This window comes from Lissotriton vulgaris, chromosome 2_1 (assembly GCF_964263255.1).
Source record: "Lissotriton vulgaris chromosome 2_1, aLisVul1.2, whole genome shotgun sequence".
NCBI classification, from domain to species: Eukaryota; Metazoa; Chordata; class Amphibia; order Caudata; family Salamandridae; genus Lissotriton; species Lissotriton vulgaris.
In genome coordinates, this window is record NC_141687.1 from 1,303,214,693 (window position 1) to 1,303,234,905 (window position 20,213).

Sequence of the window (20,213 nt, forward strand, 5' to 3'; positions counted from 1 at the left end):
CTCATTGAGAATGAGATATTCTTTGATTGGAGTTTGAGCCACTTTAAAAATGGAATTTAGTATCTGAATTTTTCTTGAGTAGTACCCCTGCAAGCAGTAGGTGGCAATATTCCACTCCGCAACGCATTGGCCACCCCAGAAGTGACATGCGCGGTATCTATATAGGCGCCACCACCGCCCAGATCTGTGTCGACTAGAGCAGAAAAGAAAAGAAATGACATCAGCACGCAGTGGTGGCGCCTATATAGATACCGCGCACTGATGTCATTTCTTTTCTTTTCCGCTCTAGTCGACACAGATCTGGGAAGAGCTACCCTTTAGTCAGTTTTTGAGTAACTTGTTTTGACATTTTGTTGAGAGTTTTTGTGATGTTTTCCTCCTGGCGTCGCAGGTATATCACCTAAGAAAACCGTCTTCAAGCCCTGAGGCGCCCGTCACCTCTCAATGTCCGTGATGGACCTGCACCTTCTTTGCTGCTGGTGCCTCTAGCGTGACCATGACCCGAAGGCCTGCTCAGATTGCCGTGCCGTGCGCCCGAAGGTCTTGAGGGTGTCATCCCTCCAGCTCCTGGCAGCGTGGCATGCAATGCCACGACTATCCAGATTCCCATCGAGGAAGGTCCCGGGAGGGGTCGCGGAGTCCTAGATCTTCGTTGTAGGGATCTGGAGGCAGCAAGTGGACTGGACAATTCTCCAGATACTAGCCTGCTTTCTTTCCCTTCCTTGGCTATGGAGTAGGGAGCTTCCTTCGCAATGGTGGTTAGGAGGGGGGCTGAGGTCCTGGACCTCAGCTTGCCCTCAGTGGCAGTCAAGATGAATGTCCTGACAGAAGTGCTTCAGCCGATAGTGTCCCCATCAGAACAGCATCTTCCTTTTAAAGAGGTGCTTACAGACAATCTGCTTGGGACTTGGTCCAAACCCAGCAAAGGGGCTCCTGTGAACAGGATGATTGTCCGTCGCCACTGCCTCGCACCCGGGGATCCAAACTTCTTCGCACAACACCCCAACTTCAGCAAGAACGTGTTTTCTTCCACCATCCCGGCAGTGTGGTCTGTTTGACACTGCATGCCTTTTGGACCTCTATTCCCCCTCTTGTTGGGATACAGTTGTGAAGGTGATGCCAACGGTCCTGGAAGAGGCCCAGGCCATACTCTTCCAGGCTGTTGATGATGGGAGGGATGCAAAGAAGTTCATGATTCAATGTGGTCCAGACACAGCATAGTCTCTTGGTAGAGCAATTTAATCAATGGTAGCTTTACTACGCCACACCTGTTTGAAGACGACTGGCTTTTTTGGGGTTGTCCAAGCATCTCGTTAGAACATGTCCTTTTATGGCTCCCGTCTCTTCAGTGACGAGGTGGATTCAGCACTGGAGCTTTTTAAGGACAGCAGGGCTTCGGCCAGATCCTTGGGCATTTCCATAGCCCCTCCCCACCCCCAATTTTCATTTTGTTACTTTTGTGGTCAGTGAAGGGGCTTTCAGCCACGTCTGTATCCACTCAGCCACAGCGGGCACAAGCTTCACAGCCTCTGCGTGGCCGAGAATGCAGTATCTACAGGCCCTTGGGTCAGGCAGCCAGCGGTGGGGTCAGTCCACCATCGTCCAGCAGCCGCAGCCTCCAAACCTTCCTCATCTGCCCTTACCCATGTTGTGCATCCAGTGGGCAGCAGGATTTGCCATTATCTGCCCCACTGGAGGTCCATAACATCAGACAGTTGGGTTTTGCAGATCGTTTGAAGGGGCTACTCCCTCCCCTTAGAGTTTGCATCTCCCTCCATGCCTGAAGGAGGACAGCCTAATCCCTTCTCCGCCAGGAAGTGACAGCTCTCTTGGCCAAGGTTGCTAATACCAGAAGTAGGTTGTGGTTGTTATTCCCGTTCCTTTCTGGTGCCCAAGAAGCACAGAGGTCTTTTTCATATCCTCGACCTGTGCTCTCTCAATTTCTTCCTTCTTCCAGTTTTGGGCCTATCCTACCGAATGGTGAGTCCAGGATATTCAGACCATGACACAGATATTTCAACCTCTTACCTGGATTTCCGTGAGGCTGACTGAGGCTTGTGGGCCTCATAGCCTCCTGCATTCTACTTGTGACACTTGCTGATAGCATATGAGGGCTCTGCAGTGGGACCTGATGTTCCAGTGAGGACAGCATCAGAGAAATCTCTCTGACATGGTCCAGATCTCAAAACGGCACAAGATCAGCAGTGGTAGTTACCTAACCACGATTGGGTCAGCGGCAGACCCCTCTCTCTTCCCCAGCTAGATATGACAGTGGTGACACATGCATCACTCCTGAGATTGGGTGGCCATCTGGGAATGGTGGTATCAGAAGACTCTGGCTTTCAGGGGAATCTGGACTCCATATTAACCTGTTGGAGCTCCGGGCGATTCAATGGAAGGCTAGTACAGGTGTTAACGGACAGCACCGCCACCATGTGGTACTGCTACAAACTGGGTGAGGTCATGGACCCTTTGTGAAGAAGCCCTGCATCTCTGGACATGGCTGGAATGTCAGGTTATTTCCCTGGTGGTTAAACATCTGACTGGCTCTCTGAAAGTCAGAGCAGAAGAACTCAGCTTAAGATGCCTAGCAGATCACAAATGGCACCTGTCTGTAGGTGGTGCAGACTCTCATTCAGCAGTGCGGAGAGCCTTGGCTAGATCTGTTCGCCACTCCTGAGAACTCGCAATGGCTGCAGTTCTGCATGTTGGAGTTTCCAAGACTGTTCTCGCTTTGAGATGCTTTACTTCTAGAGTTTAGTTCAGGCCTCTTGTACGCTTTTCCTCCTAAACCACTTCTGCACAGAGTTCTCAAGAGATAGGGAATGACCAGGCCCAAGTCCTCCTTGTGACTCCAGACTGGGCTTGGAAAGTCTGGTATCCCAAGCTGTTGAGCATGGCCATCCGTCCTCCGATCTGGCTGGCCTCCGGTAGTATGTTCTGTTGCAGCAGGGGAGGGGTTTCCACCTGAACCCATCAAAACTCTGCCTTCTTGCATTGACATTGAGTGTCTGCAGTTGACAGCTATTTACCTTCCACCTGACATCTGTGATTTCTTGGCAGCCAGGCATCCCTCCATCAAGACTGTGTATGCCAGTTGTTGGGGGAGCATTTGTGGCATGGTGTACAGAACGACAGATTGATCCCCTTTCTACCTCTCGTTCTCAGGTTCCCCTTTTCATTCTCTCCCTTGCCCAGCCAGGGCTCTGCTTTGGGCCCTCGTAAAGGCTATGTTACTGCTGTCTCAGCTTTTCTGCGGTTGCCTGACCAGCCATCCCTCTTCAAATCCTCCATTGAAAATAGGTTTCTGAATGGTTTGAAACATTTGTTTCCACCTTCCCCATTCATTATGCCGAAGTAGGACTTCAATGTCCTCCTCACTTTCCTTACGTGTGCTCCCTTTGAGCACCTGCACAATTGTCCACTTATGCTCCTTACCACCAAGACAGCCTTACTTGCAGCTATAACTTCTGCCTGGAGGATCAGCGAGCTCCAAGCAATTTCATCCAAGCTTCTTTACCTGATCATCTACCCAGACAAACTGGTGCTTCGTACCAGAGCTTCCTTTCTAATGAAAGTTGTTACTCCCTTCCATGCACGCCAGTCCATCACTCTGCCTGGATTTTACGATCCGCCTCATCCCTCTAAGGAAGAGTAGCAACTTAACCATCTGGACCAAAAAGAGCGTGGTCGGTTTCCCTTCACTGCACATGAGTTCTTGGGGTATGTCAGAGACAAGAAAGGTCGGGCAGTACAGAAGAGGACCTTCTCACAATGGATTGTGCTCCGTATCAAAGTCTGTTACAGTCTGTCTAAGAAGCAGCCCCCTGATGGGTTGCATGCTCATTCCACCAGAACTAAAGCTGCAACCACTACAATAGCACACACAGTTCCGGTCCTGGACTTCTACCAGGCAGCAATGTGGGCTTCCTTGCTCATGTATACCAAACACTACTGCCTGGACACTCATGGCATGGGCATTTTGTCCTTTTGGTCCTGCAGAACTTCCTCTTGTGAAATTGGTCAGCAGACCCACCTCCGGGTAAGTATTGTTTGGGTATCTATTCTAAGGTAAGTAAAGTCTCTTTCAGATGAGCAAGTTACCTACCTTCTTTAACGCCTTATCTGGTAGAGACTATATCTAGCCAGAGATTCCTTACCAACCCACCCATCCTCCCCGCTATGCAAACGAATTCCTAGGCACAGGGCTTTCCCCTTCCAGGGCCCTAGTTTTCCACTTCAGTGGTCACTATATTAAGTGGTTCCGCTCCTCTGGCGTGGAAAGTCATGAAAAAAAGTATCTGACGTCTGAGTGGGGTGGCGCCTATTTAGGCACTGTGCATGTCATTTCAGGTGCGGACGACACCACGTGGCACCGAACAACGCCACCTACTGGCAACCAGGGCTATTGTTTAAGAACATTGACGGATATCCATGGTTACTAATATTTGTGATTTTTTTGTCAAAAAGAAAACCTTCAATATATGCTGTATAAAGTCCACTCTATCCCTAATGTAGGCACTTGTATCTGAAAGAGGCACGTTAGTGATAGATTCCTTACCTTATAATATCCCCAGTCGTCAGACTGGATCCGGAAAGTTTTTCGTCATCATTACCCCTGCGCGTCCGAAGGTGGCGTTGTGCGGCTCCGCGTCCGCCGCTGGCATCGCATTCATCCACGGAGACTACTTAGGCACCACCCATGCGCGCTGACATCAGATCTTTCTTTTTCCGCGCAAGCGAGCGCAGATCCGGTTATAGCACGTACCCTAGTCTCTATCAAGACCCTTACCTTGAGTGCCAGAGTCTCCACAGAAGCAGACAACAGGTCCCTAATCCCCTTCTCAGTTGCCAGAAAGAATATACTAGAGTGGCACCCACGAGGGGAAAGGGGAATGGGAAAAGATAGAGAGACTGCCAGCGTGTTCCTGGTGCTGCCAACTTTCTCCTCCCGGGTACTCTTCTCCTTGACTATCTTTGCGTCCGCCCTCTCTGGTCGGAAAAAGATCTAGCTGGACCTGCAGTTGGGTGAGAGAAAATAAATCTGGTTTCGGACTCCCTCCTTCTAAACCTCCTCGCAAACCTTTCACTCTTAACTAAATAGCTACCTGGACTATCTACAGATTTGCCCCTCTCTCAGGAAACTTTGTAAGGATAACGTCTTGGTAATATCTAGAAGTGAGGTTGTTCAAGGTAGGACCTATCAAGGGAAAAAAGGCACAATTAAATGTCTCTGATTTTTCTTCTGAACTACCTTACTCTCTCTCTCTAGAACTGTTCTCTTACCTGACTAAACCACTTGTAGTCTTTCTCTTGAAAGTTGTTTCTAAGCATTTGTGAAAAGAAGCTTAGCAAGATTCCTAACACTTTACTTGAGATGAGCTAAACTTGGTTACTCCGTTGCATATTGTGTTGCCAGTTTACTATATACAATTCTAAAAATGTCTCTGGAGAAGCAGATAATTACAGTAAAAAAAAAAAGGTAGGGAGTCGTTCTCTTACTTCGAAAGCCGTTCTCTGGTTCTCTCGGAATCTTCAAGACAGGAAGAAAGATACTCTGAAATAAGCCTTACTTATCACAGTTGTTCACACGTAGCCTCCAGGTATCCTGATGAGAAATATTCTCTCAGGAAGGAATTCAATTATTCAAAAAAGGTTGGGAACTGAGTTCCTGGTGTGCACACCCTTCCGCAAATTGTGGGTTTGAATTTGGCTCGGTTTGGGACGAAATTCTCTGTTCTGGACAGATGCTGTGGAAAAACGCTGTACTCTGGTAAATTCTACAGCTGAAGTGCGCGGCTCACAAGGGGCTGGCGCTGCAGGTTGGGTTGGTCTCGAGCTGTTCTTCAAAAGACTAGAACGCTTAGTCTTAGTTTGGCAACTGCCGCCATCTTAGGTACTGCTTAATTCAGAGCACGCAATCAAGAGTAACAATCTGCTAAACAACAGCCACAGGTGGGGCCAAATTCTCTTCAGCTTTAGATGCCAACTCAATCTACCCTTCCTTAGATTAGATGGGGCAAGGGTCCTTGCTATTGAGTTCCTGACAGTCACTTTTCGACTAACTTTTTTGAGACTTTTTGTCTCCACTTTTTTGAGTCTTTGACTCCTGGTGCCAGTTAGGGATACCTGGGTTTAAATCCTGTGGGGCCTGTCGCAGTACGATGTCAGTGGCCGACCCCCATGGCGTCTGTCTCTACTGTCTTGAGCACGGCCATGATTCCCGGTCATGTTCCGACTGTATGGCCATGGCTCCGAAGGCCTTACAGGAGCAGTCCCGTAAGCTGCTGGAGGCCCGGCAGTCGTCTCCTCGCCGTTCGATATCCAGGGGTCGCTTGAGGGACCGACCGCGGAGGCATCCTTATCGCTCCTCAGGGTCAAAGTCTTCACACTCTGAATCAGGTAAGAGACATGATAAGAGGAAGTCAAAGAAGCGCTTATGCTCTCCGACATCCCCCGGTGGTCTCCGGACGCGCACGAGGGTGCCAGGGTTACCTCCCTGCTGCTCCGTTGGAGCCTGTGAGCCCCGCGGCCTACCCACCTTATCCGGGTCCATCAGCGACTCCGGCCCTGGTGCCACATTTTCTTGCTGCCATGGACTGCCTTTTCCTGCCTCGAGCTCCTGCCGGCGCGCCTTCAGGCCCCGCGGTTCCACCTGAGGGGCCCTCCATTGCGGGCGGCTCCGGCGCTGCAGGGACCTCCGCCGGCAGCTCCGGCCCTGGTGCTGCTGGTCCGCCACCGGCGGCTACGGCCCTGGCACCTCCCATGACTCCGATCCCGGCACCGCAGTGGGTTCCGTTTGTACCACCTCTACCCTTGCCCGGGTTTATAGACAATTTTGCTCCAGTTTGGGACCCTAACTGGGTTATGGAGTCAGATCAGTGCCAACCGGCACAGTTCCCGGCACCATTGGACCATTTATATTCCCCTGTCCTTCCCCGCCGCAGCCTGTGCCACGGGCAGTGGAGGAGGGAGATGACTGGGTAGCATCTGAGGACCCTCTTGCACGGCAGTGCGACTCGGAACAGGAGTGGGCGGAAGAGTCGGAGGATGCAGGTGGCCTTGACCTCTCCTCTGAGCCTGGTTTCTTTTTTCCCCTGCTGGGGCTATGGAGGTGGGCGCCACATACACTGTGGTGCTCCATAGAGCATCTGAGGCCCTTGACCTGGACCTGCCTACGGTGACTATAAAAACTAACCTCATCACTGAAGTCCCTCAGCCGGTGGCAAGCTCCATGGAGCCTCTGCTACCGTTCAATAAGGCGTTAACAGATGTTTTAATGGGCACTTTGTCCAGGCCAGCCACGGGGGTTCTGGTTGATAGCAACGTGGCCAGGCGTCATCACCTGACCCCAGGTGACCCTGCCTTTTTAACGACTCACCCGACTCCGCAGAGCCTGGTCATCCAAGCCTCCACCTTCCAATTTGCATTCCCTACAGCCCCGCCGTATAAGGAATCTAAGAAGCTGGACCAGTTTGGCAGGAAACTGTTTTCCTCTGCCAGCTTAGGGCTGCGGTCGGTGAACACCGCATGCCTCTTGGGCCACTACTCTCATGCTGTGTGGGACACAGTTGCGCAGCCGCTGCCTCTGTGTCCGGAGAAAGTTTGGGCAGTGCTTTACCAAGCTGTGGCTGGGGGGAAAGATGCAGCGAAGTTTGCCATCCAGTGTGGACTGGACACCTCGGAATCTTTGGGTGGGGTGATTTCCACCACAGTGGACCTCCGTCACCACGCCTGCTTACGGTCCACTGGGTTTTCGGGGGATGCTCAGAGTTCCCTTATGGACATGCCTTTTGATGGTACCCGCCTGTTTGGGGATAAGGCAGATAGTGCGCTGGAGCATTTTAAGGACTCCCGGGCTACGGCCGAGTCCTTGGGTCTCTCCACCATGCACCGGCCACGTCTGCTTTTAGTTCTTTTTTGTGGCCACAGAAGGGGCACCCAGACATGTTTGTTCAGCCAAAAGTCTTCGCAGAACCAACCTCAGCGCGGACGTGGTTCCCGCTGCGGCGGGACAGGGGGCCAGCGCATGGGCCTGTCCTCTTCCGCTCCCGCAGCATCCACCTCTAAATCTTCCTAGTCCGAGCGTTGGGGTGCACCCCACGCCGGTGGGCGACAGGATTCGCCATCACCTCCTCCACTGGCGTTCTGTCACTTCGGACAGGTGGGTGCTGCAAATCATCCAAAGGGGCTACTCCCTCCCCAGCTATGCCACCTCAATTTCACCGCATGTCGGGGGATCACTTAGCGCTTCTTCAACAGGAAGTTATGGCCCTCTTGGCCAAGGGGGCCATTGAGCGCGTTCCTGGTCCAGAAGTAGGACGTGGTTGTTATTCCCACTACTTTCTGGTCCCCAAGAAGGAGAAAGGGTGCCTGCGCCCCATCTTGGACCTCAGGAACGTCAATCGCTTCCTCCGGAAGGAGAAGTTTAAGATGTTGACTCTGTCTCAGGTCTTGGCTGCCCTTAACCCTGGAGACTGGATGGCAGCGTTGGACTTGCAGGACGCATATTTTCATATCCCCGTCCTGCCGGCCCACCGGCGTTACCTGCGGTTCACGGTAGGACAAGAGTACTTTCAGTTTGCTGTGCTCCCCTTCGGCCTTCAATGCCCCACAGGTGTTAACAAAAGTGTTGGCAGTGGTCGCAGCTCATCTGCGCAGATCAGAGGTTCCAGTCTTCCTCCTTCTAGACGACTGGTTGTTGAAGGTGGGCTCGCCCCAGGCAGTCGTCTCTCACCTCCAGACTACGGCAGACCTCCTGCATTTGCTGGGGTTCTCCATCAACGTGCCGAAGTTTCACCTGAGTCCCTCTCAGAAGCTCCCCTTCATCGGAGCGGTTCTGGATTTGACGCAGTTTCGGGTTTATCCTCTGGAGCAGCGAGTCCGGGATATTCAGGCTATGATTCCGATCTTTCAGCCTCTATCCCGGGTTTCAGTAAGGATGACCCTCCGGCTCCTGTGCCTCCTGCATCCTGTTAATGCAACATGCCAGATGGCATATGCGGGCTCTGCAGTGGGACCTGATGTTCCAGAGGGCACAGCATTAGGGCAACCTGTCTGATCATGTCCAGATCTAGGAGAGCACTGCACGACAATTGCAGAGGTGGCCCACGAATCGCGATTGGGTCAATGGCAGATCCCTCTCCATTCCCCAACTGGAGCACATAGTAGTGATGGATGCATCCCTCTTGCGATGGGGCGGCCACTTGGGAGAGGCGGAGATCAGGGGCCTCTGGCGGAGTCCAGGCTCCATATCCAGGGCGGACGAACTCGCACGCCAGTGCATGATGGATCACGAATGGCGTCTGAATTCGGACGTGGCGCAAGGTCTCTTTCTGCAGTGAGGAGAACCTTGGTTAGCTCTATTCGCCACAGAAGAGAACGCACAATTTTATCAGTTTTGTACATTGTAATTGCCAAGGCGGCACTGGCTCGGCGACGCTTGTCGTCACGAGTGGAGCTGTGGTCTGTTGTATACCTTTCTGCATATACCACTTCTGCCCAGAGTGCTGAAGAAGATTCGGCGTGACCGGGCCCAAGTCATCCTTATGACTCCGAATTGGGCACGAAGATACTGGTATCCCGAGCTACTCAGCATGGCGATCAATCCCCCGATCCGACTGCCTCTTCGGGAGGATCTTCTGTTGCAGGAGCAGGGGGCGGTCCTCCACCCGAACCTGTCCAGCCTCCACCTCCATGCGTGGAGATTGAGCGGCGACAGTTGACAGCTTTCGATCTTCCTCCCGAGGTCTGTGATGTCATTCTGGTAGCCAGACGTCCCTCCACTAAAATGGTATACGCCTGCAGGTGGAACAAGTTTGTGGCATGGTGCACAGCGAAGGCTCTGGATCCCCTTTCTGTCCCTCTTTCCGACCTCTTTCTGTTCCTTCTCTCTTTGGCCGAGCAGGGCTCTGCTCTGGGTAATATCAAAGGTTATCTTTCGGCCATCTCCGACTTTCTACGGCTTCCAGATCAGCTTTCTCTTTTTAGGTCCCCGGTTGTTAATAGTTTCCTTAAAGGCATTACGCACACGTTTCGTCCTGTGCCTTTCATAATGCCTCAATGGGACTTAAATCTTGTCTTGACCTATCTGGTGTGCTCTCCCTTTGACACAACAGTTCCGGATGGATGACTTTTGTTGGCTACGTGGGCCCCAAGAATGGTTGGGCCATGCACAAACGAACCATCTCTCGGTGGGTCGTTCTGTGCATCAAAGCATGTTACTTGTTGGCCTTGAAGGAGCCTCCTGTGGGGCTGCGTGCCCATTCTACCAGGGCGACGGCAGCCACTACTGCCTTGGGACACGGCGTTCCCTTGCAGGACATTTGTCAGACTGCTACGTGGGCCTCGCTGCACACGTTTACCAAGCATTACTGCCTTGACAGGCAAGTCCGGAGAGACAGCTTCTTTGGCCGTTCTGTTCTCCGTGACTTTCTCGTGTAATCTTGTTCGCAGACCCACCACCGGGGTTTGTATTGCTGGGGTATCTATTCTAACGTAAGGAATCGATCACTAATGTGTCTCTTTCAGATGCACAATTTACTACTTGTGTAACGATATATCTGTAACAGACATTAGTTAGTGATAGATTCCCTACCGCCCCACACATCCTTCCCCTTTCTGCGAACTGATTTCTAGGGTTAAGGTCATCCCTTTCAGGGCCCTAGTTTCATGGCACCAGAGGTCAGTTTGTTGCATGGCTCTGCGTTCCTGGCGCGGAAAGTAGTGTACAATACTGACATCAGTGCGCATGGGTGGCGCCTAAGTAGTCTCCGTGATGTTATCTCGGCACATGCGATGCCAGCGACGGACGCGGAGCCGCACAATGCCACCTTCCGACGCACAGGGGTACTGCTGACGAAAAACTTTCTGGATCCAGTCTGATGCCTGGGAATATTCTAAGGTAAGGAATCTATCACTAACTAAAGTCACTTACAGATATATCGTTACACAAGTAGTAACTTGTGCTTCAGGTAAAATATATTTCAGAAATAAATCAATATATTGACAAAGCAGTACCAGTATGGAACTGCAGCCAGACACTGTTGGTCTGCCTTGTGTATTCTCCAGTTTTTGTGAACCTTGGGAAGAGTATAAACAGTGGTTATCATAGGTTGTTTTTAGTTAGGAATTCGAACTCCTTCTTGCCCAAGAATCCCTTAGCCATTGCCTCCTTTGTGGTGTTAATGATAGGTTCCAGAATATCTTCATGGGGAATAACCTTTTAGTTTGATTTAATGTTCTTCATTAGTTAACTGGTTAAGAACTAAAGTGAAATAAGTATCATTGTCCTGTAGTAAGATACTACCACTTTTGTCTGCTGGTTTGACCACTATGTTATGATTGTATTGTTGTGTTTTAGAGCCTGATCTTCTTCATGTATTATATTGTAACCTATGTATCTGTGTTCTAGACTTAAGCAGTCAAAATCTCTGGTAATCACTTTTTCAAATGCAGTGATTTCCCCTAGGATCCTTTGTGATGGAGGATTGAATGCATATGATGGATGTAATCCATCACATCTTGTGACCGAGAATAAAGATAAAGTGTCTGAGTCTACTTTTGCAGAAAAAGCTTTGCATTTCCGTTCTAAGGGAGAACAACTCCTGGCTGGTGGTGGGTACAAAGTGTAGTGTGAGTCTAAGCACAGACAGTTCGGAGTTTGAAAGTGTGTGTTTCGACAAATTGAAAACTGGAGCCATGTCTGGAAGTGGTGCTGTTTGGTTCGGTCCCTCTTCAACTCTTAATTCTGTCTGCGGGTTGTCTCTCCGTGTATGCCCTTTTGATAGAAACCTGGCCGATGCCTCCACCACCGCTACCTCAGTAAACCTGACAACCTCTGTTGCAACCCCTTCCCGTGGGGCCTATGTGTTCCTGGAAGTCGAACAAAAAAAAAAGTGTCCGTTCATACTACCCCGGAGGCTGCTGGGCAGCACTTGTACCTGGTTGTTGGTCAGCGTTCGATCCCTCAGATAGTGGGATTTTAGAGAATGTAACAAAATGTCTGAGGTGTTGAGAACCTTGGTTAGTAAATCTACCACCTTCGTCCTGTTGGTAATAATAAGTCGTGGGCTGGTCAAAACCACTCGGATCAAGAGGGCACGCTGGGGTGGAAGGAGTTTTGTCAGGGGAGCTGCGATGGCGTGGAATTCCCTCCCTCTCTCCCTCAAACTCAATAAAAATCTCCTGGCATTCAGGAAAGATCTAAAGACATGGCTCTTCTCCCAATAAATACCTAGATTTTTCGCTTCTCTGGAATTATCACTTCAGCGCCAGGACGCCGACTGGTATCAGTGCGCTCTATAAGTGTAAAAATAAAATAAATAAATAAATAATAATCAGGCAAACATGGGTTAGATATTAATTTTGTTGTAATTTGTGATATGTCTAGCTATTTTGTCTATATTTTTTTGCTGGGTGATTATTTTCGAAATAAGACATTCTCTTTACTAAAGCTGATAGTGATTCTTTAGCATTAATTCGTGCTTAGTAATACAAAATCTCTTTTGGGAGAGAGGCTATCTCTTTTTACAATCTATGTACATGTTCTTGCGCTTTGTTGACCTACAGTTCCATTCAGTGATGAGAGCAGTTGTTGGCTACAATGCAAAAATTCTCACAGAATTTGGGATGATTTAAAAAATAAAATCAAGCTCCTTCTTAAACTGAAGTGCTATTGATGTCAATAGGTGGCCATGCATTTGAGTACGTATTTCACTTTTGTGAAGTTTTTCTAATTTCTCTATTTGTGATTTTTTTTTTTGCGTATTGTCCACAGGGCGGTAGCTACCTCAAAGAAGGTTGACACTTTTAGTCATTTATCAATATACTCCTTTGTGTATGACAGCAGGTTTTTCTCTGACTTATCGGAGAGCTAAATTAAACTGTAAATCGGAAATGTAGAAACTACCAGATCGTTTGTGCAACAAAAAAGGCCCTGGCAGTAAAGCAAACTTAACCAGTAAAACAACAATAGCCAGAGGGCAACCCCATATACCTAGGAACCGAGGTAAATAATTAATGCAAGAATATAATTTATATGGGGCATAGTTAGATATCGGTCGATACCTGTGTTATTGTATTATGTTTCCAGCCTAGAATGTTCATGTAGTGACGGGGACTAATGGTATTTTCGGATATATCCTACAGATGAAGTGTATGTCTCATGTTGCCCAGGTATTCTTGGTCTGCTATTATAAAAGTCAATAAAATGTGTTCACAAAAAAGATTAATAATAATGTAAGAATAGTTGGTTCCCTCTGATTTATTTATTGCAAGTAGTTGTTTGTGGGAGCATTGTCACTAGCTAGCGCAGACCCTTAGTTGAGTAAAACAAATCTAATGAAATCATAACATAAGGACACGTTTTAGAGCAATGCCAATTTAAAGAAAGGAATTTATTTATAAGTGGTGCCCCTGGTGTAAGTGCAGTGCAGGTGATAGTGGCACAAGTACAGAATGCAGTGGTCGCAAGTACAGTTCATATTTTCCCAAACCTCAAATGATGATCAAGGGTGTGATATTTGTAACATTTTAAATTCTAGCTGTTAATAACAGAGTCATTGACATTACTCATGAATCAGATACTGCTAACATGCACTGGCAAAACCAATAGGTCTGGCTTATTTCAGGCATGTTAGAACTGGGATTTCCGGTTGGCTAAGGCTTACGCCAAAGCCAGGCAGAAACCACCATTCTAGTCAGGGCAAGGGAGTCACACGCCAAGATAACCCCTGCTCACCCCCTTGGTAGCTTGGCACGAGCAGACAGGCTTATCCCGGAGGCAATGTGTAAAGCATTAGCGCATGCACACAACAGCAACAACATCCTAGGCACACCACAAAAGGAACTCCACACAAGGTTATATAAAAAATAACTTTTTGTATTGTCAAAACACATCAGATAGTAATCACACAATATACATTGTGCCAACTGGCACGGTAATATTCACATGGGATTATTTACATCAGGACAGGGCCACGTGGGCCACTGTCAGAATCAGCACTTAGTAGAACTAGCCCTTAGAATAACTGTCACACCAAATCACAATTATAGATCACAACCAGTAACCACTGGTAACAGGTAGGTACACACTACACAATACTAATAACCATAGGCCTAGCTCACGCATGGACACATAACCTCTCTAGTATAACATACTAGGCAAAACAAACTTCTAAACATAAGCACCTTTAGAAGTATAACACAAGCATAAAGGCAAAGCACATTACGCAGTAATCGCATTTAGGCCTAACCAGTAAAACTACAGTTGGCGATCTCTCACTAGTCTAAATACATTAGGCTCAGCCTCCGAAAGAATAAATCACATTTAGAGGCGTAACTCACAGTGATGTAAACTCTCACTAACCTAAACCTACATAGGTAAAATAACCTCATAATCATAGTAACATCACATTGCGCAAAAATCACATTAGGCAATTACCATTATAAACATAGTAAGATCACATTACGCAATAATCACATACCAGCCCCCTGGCCAACTGGCTATCTCACGAAGGGACTCAAAAAGCCCTGTGTCCAGAATGTCAGGGCACGCTGACAATGCAGCGCCAGTCAGGGGGTGCGCCACCGGCGCAAACCTAAACATTGCAGCTGCCCACTACTTGCTGGGCAGCTGGGAACAGTAACAGGGCCTAAACGTTGCAGCTGGTACTAAGTGCTGCGCAGCTGTAGAAGGCCTGGCACCACTGTGCCATCTCTGTACCTCACAGGGACTCTCAAATTGCGCCTAAACGGTGCAGCTGCCCACTAATTGCTGGGCAGCTGGGAAACAACAAAACTGCGACAGGGCCCCTCACTGACCCTAGAACAGAACTGTGCCCAAACGTTGGAGCCACACAGGCTCTACATTAAAGGTGCCCCACGGAGCCATCTGGCTCTGGAAACTAATGGGGGCAGGGGAGCCACCTCGGCTCCCTAAACAAACATGCCCCCAGACGTGGGAGCCACGGGGCTCGGGGGCCATCTACAAACAGTTGGGACGGCCCACTGCCATCTGGTGCCGCCCTGAATGCTTCCTTCGTTGGAGTCCCTCTCTGGGGGACTCAAAATCTCTAAAATGCCCCCGGAGCCCCTCGGGGCTCGAAAAACAACTTGCCCCTTTGTTGGAGCAGCCCACTGGGCATATGGGGCAGCTCGGACTCGGTGCCTGCACTGGCACTACCAAAATCCACCTGCTCCCTCGTGGAGCAGAGACAGAAATACCCCCGTCGTTGGAGCGCCCCCCTAGCAGGCGGGACCTGCTCTGAAGAGGATGCTGCACTGCCCCCTGTTCAGCCCTCACTTACCGGGCTTCGGGGACTTCTCTCTTGGTGTCAGCCGCCGCTGAACTCCTCCACTGGGGCTCTCCCTCGCTCATGGGAGCCCTGACGGCTTTACTGAGGCAGCGGGCGGGGCTCTCTATCTCCGGGGTTCCCTTCTCTGCATGGGAGTCCCGCAACACTGGCGCTGGGTTGCTGGCGGCCCGGGGCTCTCCCTCACTCCTGGGAGCCCCGGGCCGTGATGACTCGGCCGGCTTTTCTCCCTGCTTGCGGAGGCGGGGTGGCCTCCGCTTCGCTTTCTGATTCTCCGGCTCCTCCCACGATGACGCGGCGGGAGGCACGGCCGGCCGGGCCAATCCCAGCGCGGCCTTCGGTGGATGCCGGCGACTGCCTTCTCTTGGGGAACTCGGCCGCGGCTGTGATTTTTCCCTGGCAGACGAGGGGTTGGCACCCTCGAAACTATACAAATATGAGCCAACCCTGCAGGGTGGGCTCCTGCGAGGGTAACAAGAAGCGCTACCAAGCGCTTAGGCAAAATAAAGCGCTCCCAGGCGATAGTGTAAAAATAAAGTGCTCTCAAGCGCTAGGGGCCAAAATAAAGCAATCCCAAGCGCTAGAGGCAAGAATAAAGTCTTCCAGTCCCCCAGGCAAGGCAGAGGGGTCACAGGAATTCCTCCAGAAATTCAAGGCATCCAGGGGCTGGGCTGGACCCAGGGAGGCAAGCCTTCCCCTGGGCCCAAGCAGCAGCACGCCCCTGGTAGATTCCAGTCAGAAACAAGAACATCTTCAGGGTGTCACAGCACCCTTTTTATACCCAAAATCCTTTGTCTAGCAGGGTGCAGGCAATGTGAGAACCAGCTACAACTGGTTATGGGGAACTCCTTTCACTGGCCAGGCTAGGGACATCAGATGCACCACAGGGGTGGAGCCAGCATTGTGGATGGAAAACCCAGCCCTATTCAGGTCCCAGGTGTACCCCCTCCCTCACATCAGCATGCTAATCTCCCCACTCACCACCGGGGCAGACCCATCCAGACTCCTGGAGGCAGGCTTACCAGCCAGCTCCAGCCAATCACACGCCAGACACAAATTACACAAACATGCCAACTTCTAGCAGTGGCACTTCCACACTAAACACAATCATGCTGCATACATCATTGCGCAGCATTCAATCTCACGAGTTCGCACATACCAAACTCGACCCTGCACTCCCCACACATCAGAAACTACCATGGTCACACATATTCCCCATGCATTCCTATGGGAGGGCAGGTCACTCTCACCACACACAGAGAGCGCACGCAGTTTACACTGGACCACAGTGAAAAAGTGCGCAGAGACCTAAAATCCCTAACACCAGGTTACAGAAACAGGCTAGGCAAAAGCAAAAAGTTTCAGGGTGAACCTGCCAAAAGGGCCGGGTCCAACAAGGCATATGTTAATGGATGTGCGATATGTGTGGGTGCAGTAACAGAAAACTCAGGAAGGCACCCACATACTTGTCATTGCTTTGGTCTACTTGCAAGAAAGTGTCACTTAAAGTGTCACACAATTCAGAGTAGAGGGCCCCTCGTATGCCAACTAAAACCATAGAAATTCCGCACACAAGCAAGCTGGTAACTTAGCAGCTATGCGCCTTGGCTGTTGCTCTGTCTAAAATTCCCTATGGAAATTGCATAGGGGAAACGTTTTTTTGAACCCCCTTTTTCTCAGACCTAGCTTGACTGATCACCCCAAAAACTTTCCAGGCAGGAGCTGATGTAGATGACTTTTTTTTGTTTTTGAAAAGTTTTGTTAAGATTCGTCAAACGACAAAAAGCTTATTAGAGAAACAAAAAAGCACACTTTCTGTGGAAACGCTGACCTAACTATAACTACACAATTGCATATATGTGGAATTAATACAGTAAACCTACACTTATCTAAATATATTCACCTCTATTGTATCAAACTACTAAAGACGCAATGATCTGGTAAAATACTTATGTTATGCAATTTGAAAAGCATAGAGTTTCTAATTGAAATGCATATTTCCGCTTGTTTGACTTATGTTAAATATTATTTTACCTGATTTAATTTCCTTTGCATAGCACTCGTGCCACTGCATGTCTATTTCAGAGCTCTGAGAATGCTGAAGTGAGTTGCTGGGGGAGGCTCCATGTAGAGAGAACAGGCTGATCTTCTCTTGAGCATCTGAAAAAGCATTAATTTCACAAACGTCTCTTTACAGTTTTAGTGATTACATTATGAGTGACAACTGTATGGTAATCACATGGCAACAACTTCGATCCCTTACTAAAAGACAGCCCAATTAGGTCTAAAAATGTGTTTATGGAGAAATTCTTGCATCTGTCAATAAGGTTGTCGTCTTAATTTTTTTCAGAATGAACCATATTTGCCTTACGAGTTTACCTGTGAAGGAATGTTACAGAGAATGAATTCTTTCATTGAAAACCAGGTATTCAATTTTAAGTCTAAGTGTATAAATGTCACTATTGTGTATTGTAATGAGAAAAGGTATTTCTTGTTTACGAATTTGGTAGTCCTTAAAAGTAAAGCACGGTAAGTAGGCCTGAGTTAATGACAAACAACTTCTTTCTAGAAATGAGAAGAGACAGGACATGCATTTAACTAGGTGTATTTTACATATTTGATATTTATTAATTTCTGTAGTGCCCGAATCAACGTAAGGGGTATCTCCGTGCTTAGGACGATATGCTACAACCAAACCAGGGCATCAGAAAAGATAGGTTTTTAAAAGCTTCCTGACTTGGTGAAGGCTCTGGCAGTTGTGAAGCTGGCGGGGGAGTTCGTTCCAGAAAATTGGGGCAAGGTGAGTGAATGCTTTGCCACCCTTGCAAGCCTTTTTAATTCGGGGAATGCAAAGGAGGGACAAAGAGGGAGTGTACTTAATCAGTTTGTCAGACATGTAAGAGGGCCCCAGACCGTTGAGGGCTTTAAAAACAATGCAGCCGATCGTAAATTTCACCCACTTTCTTACAGGGAGCAGTGGAGTGGAGGCTGTTCTCGGAGGGACATTTGCTACTAGTCGGGCTGCCGTATTCTGGACTACTTGTAACTTGTTTAAGGAAGCCTCGTTGGCCGAAGCCAACAGTGCATTACAGTAGTCCAGACGGCTTAACACTAGGGCTTGCATCAGTGTATTTCGCGTTGAGGAAGGTAACAGAGGAAATATTCTGATTTTGTGAAAGCAGGTACCAGCAATAGTAGCGGAATGAGCTTCAAACATAAGATTCTGGTCAATCCAGAATACTAAATTCTCAAGCACTTTATTTGGAGAGGGGGTTGTACCCAGCTCATCCGGCCACCACCTGGGCGTCCAACTCCCAGGTGGTGGCCAGTTGCTCCTCCAAACAATATGATCTCTGATTTCTTGGCATTCAGTTGAAGGAAGTTGGTCCTCATCCAGGCGGCAATGGTCTTCATGCCCTCTGAAAAGATCAGTTGTGTATCAGGGTTGGCTTTATCAAAGGGGAGGAGGACCTGGGTGTCATACGCGTCGGAGACGGGACTGAACCCTAGATCCCTCATTAGTTTAGCCAAGGGAGTAGCATAACATTTAAAGAGATTAGGGCTCAAAGAAGAGCCCTGCGGTACTCCCTTGGTAACTTTTGTTGTTTTAGATCTAAAGGTGCCCAATGTGACTGTCTAGGTTCATTTTAGGGCAACCCCCTGTACCCCAATGTCCTGAAGTCTCTCCAGGAGGATGTGGTGCAAGATGGTATCAAATTCCAACAATAGGTTAAGCAGCACCAGGAGTGCCACCTGACAATTGTCCAGGGCCATTCTGATGGTATCAGTTACCTCTAGCAAGGCGGACTCGGTGCTGTGCTTGACCCGGAAACCTGACTGGAAGACTTCCAGGCATTGCGAGGTTTCAACAAACACGGACAGATGCCTGTTTATATGCTTTTCAAGGAGCTTGCTCTGAAGTGGGAGCACAGAGATGGGACGATAATCGGACAGCTCGGCAGAATGCACCTTAATGTTTTTACGAATGGGTTCAACTTGAGCTACTTTCCATTCTTGGGGGGGGTCTGCCAGCCCTCAAGGAACTATTGAGAATGGTGCAGATAGGTGTAGCTAGCTGATTAGATAGTCTGGAGGAGATTTTTGCGGGGATAACATCTAGGGGGGGATCCAGATTAAGCTTTGGTAAGGAGAGAGTCAACCTCTACCGGGTGAGTGAGGGAAAGCAGTAGAGAAGCGAGGTGTTAGTGGGGAAAACAGGGTGTACTGTAGTGGAGTAAGATGGAATTCCATTGGATGTGATGATTGTTTTGTGAATGCTTCGATTTTCTGGGTTAGAAAGGAAGCTATAATGTCTCATAGGGACTGTGAGGGAGTCTCTGCAGTGTTCCATGCCCTGGGGGTTTCTATAGGTCTTCAGGATCGGGTAGAGGGTCTTAGAATTGTTCCCAGCTTGCTCTAGCTGATTTGCGATCTGTAGCTTATGTGCGGATGTTAGATTTTTTATGACAAGAGGACAATGCAGCTTTATATCTCTCTTTGTCTTATACACTGTGTGAGTGTCGCCATTTGCTTTCCTATGTTTTACATTGGCCCTTTTCAGTTCGGAGTGTAGGGGAATAACAGCTAGTGGGAGTGTGTTCGGGAGGGTGGGTCTGTGGTTTCATTGGAACTACATTATCTATGGCGGCTTACACAATTGAACTAAATGAGCTGGCTGTTCTTCTACACTGTATGTGTTAGTATCAACGTTCTAAGAGCAAAAAGGGGTCAGGAATTGGTCAGGCTTCAGTTTGTGCCAAGGTCTGTACCAGCGAGTGGAATGGTATAGAGGGGTGGAGAAAATTCTGGGACTCATGAGTTGGAAGTTCACCAGAGAGTGGTCAGACCAGGTCAGAGGACCGGTTTCCCCACAGATGATGTTCGGGGAATTGGTTGTGA

The 20,213-nt window shown here is 49.0% G+C and overlaps 1 protein-coding gene across 2 annotated transcripts in view; it reads left to right on the plus strand.

The window, feature by feature from the left end:
* The window catches only part of MGAT5 (alpha-1,6-mannosylglycoprotein 6-beta-N-acetylglucosaminyltransferase), a 752,885-nt gene that overhangs the window by 691,608 nt on the left and 41,064 nt on the right, over positions 1–20,213 (plus strand). For both annotated transcript variants that reach the window (XM_086957066.1, XM_086957067.1), the window contains exon 15: positions 17,665–17,739. In XM_086957066.1, coding sequence (XP_086813192.1) covers positions 17,665–17,739 — 75 coding nt within the window. The remainder of the gene's footprint in view (positions 1–17,664; positions 17,740–20,213) is intronic.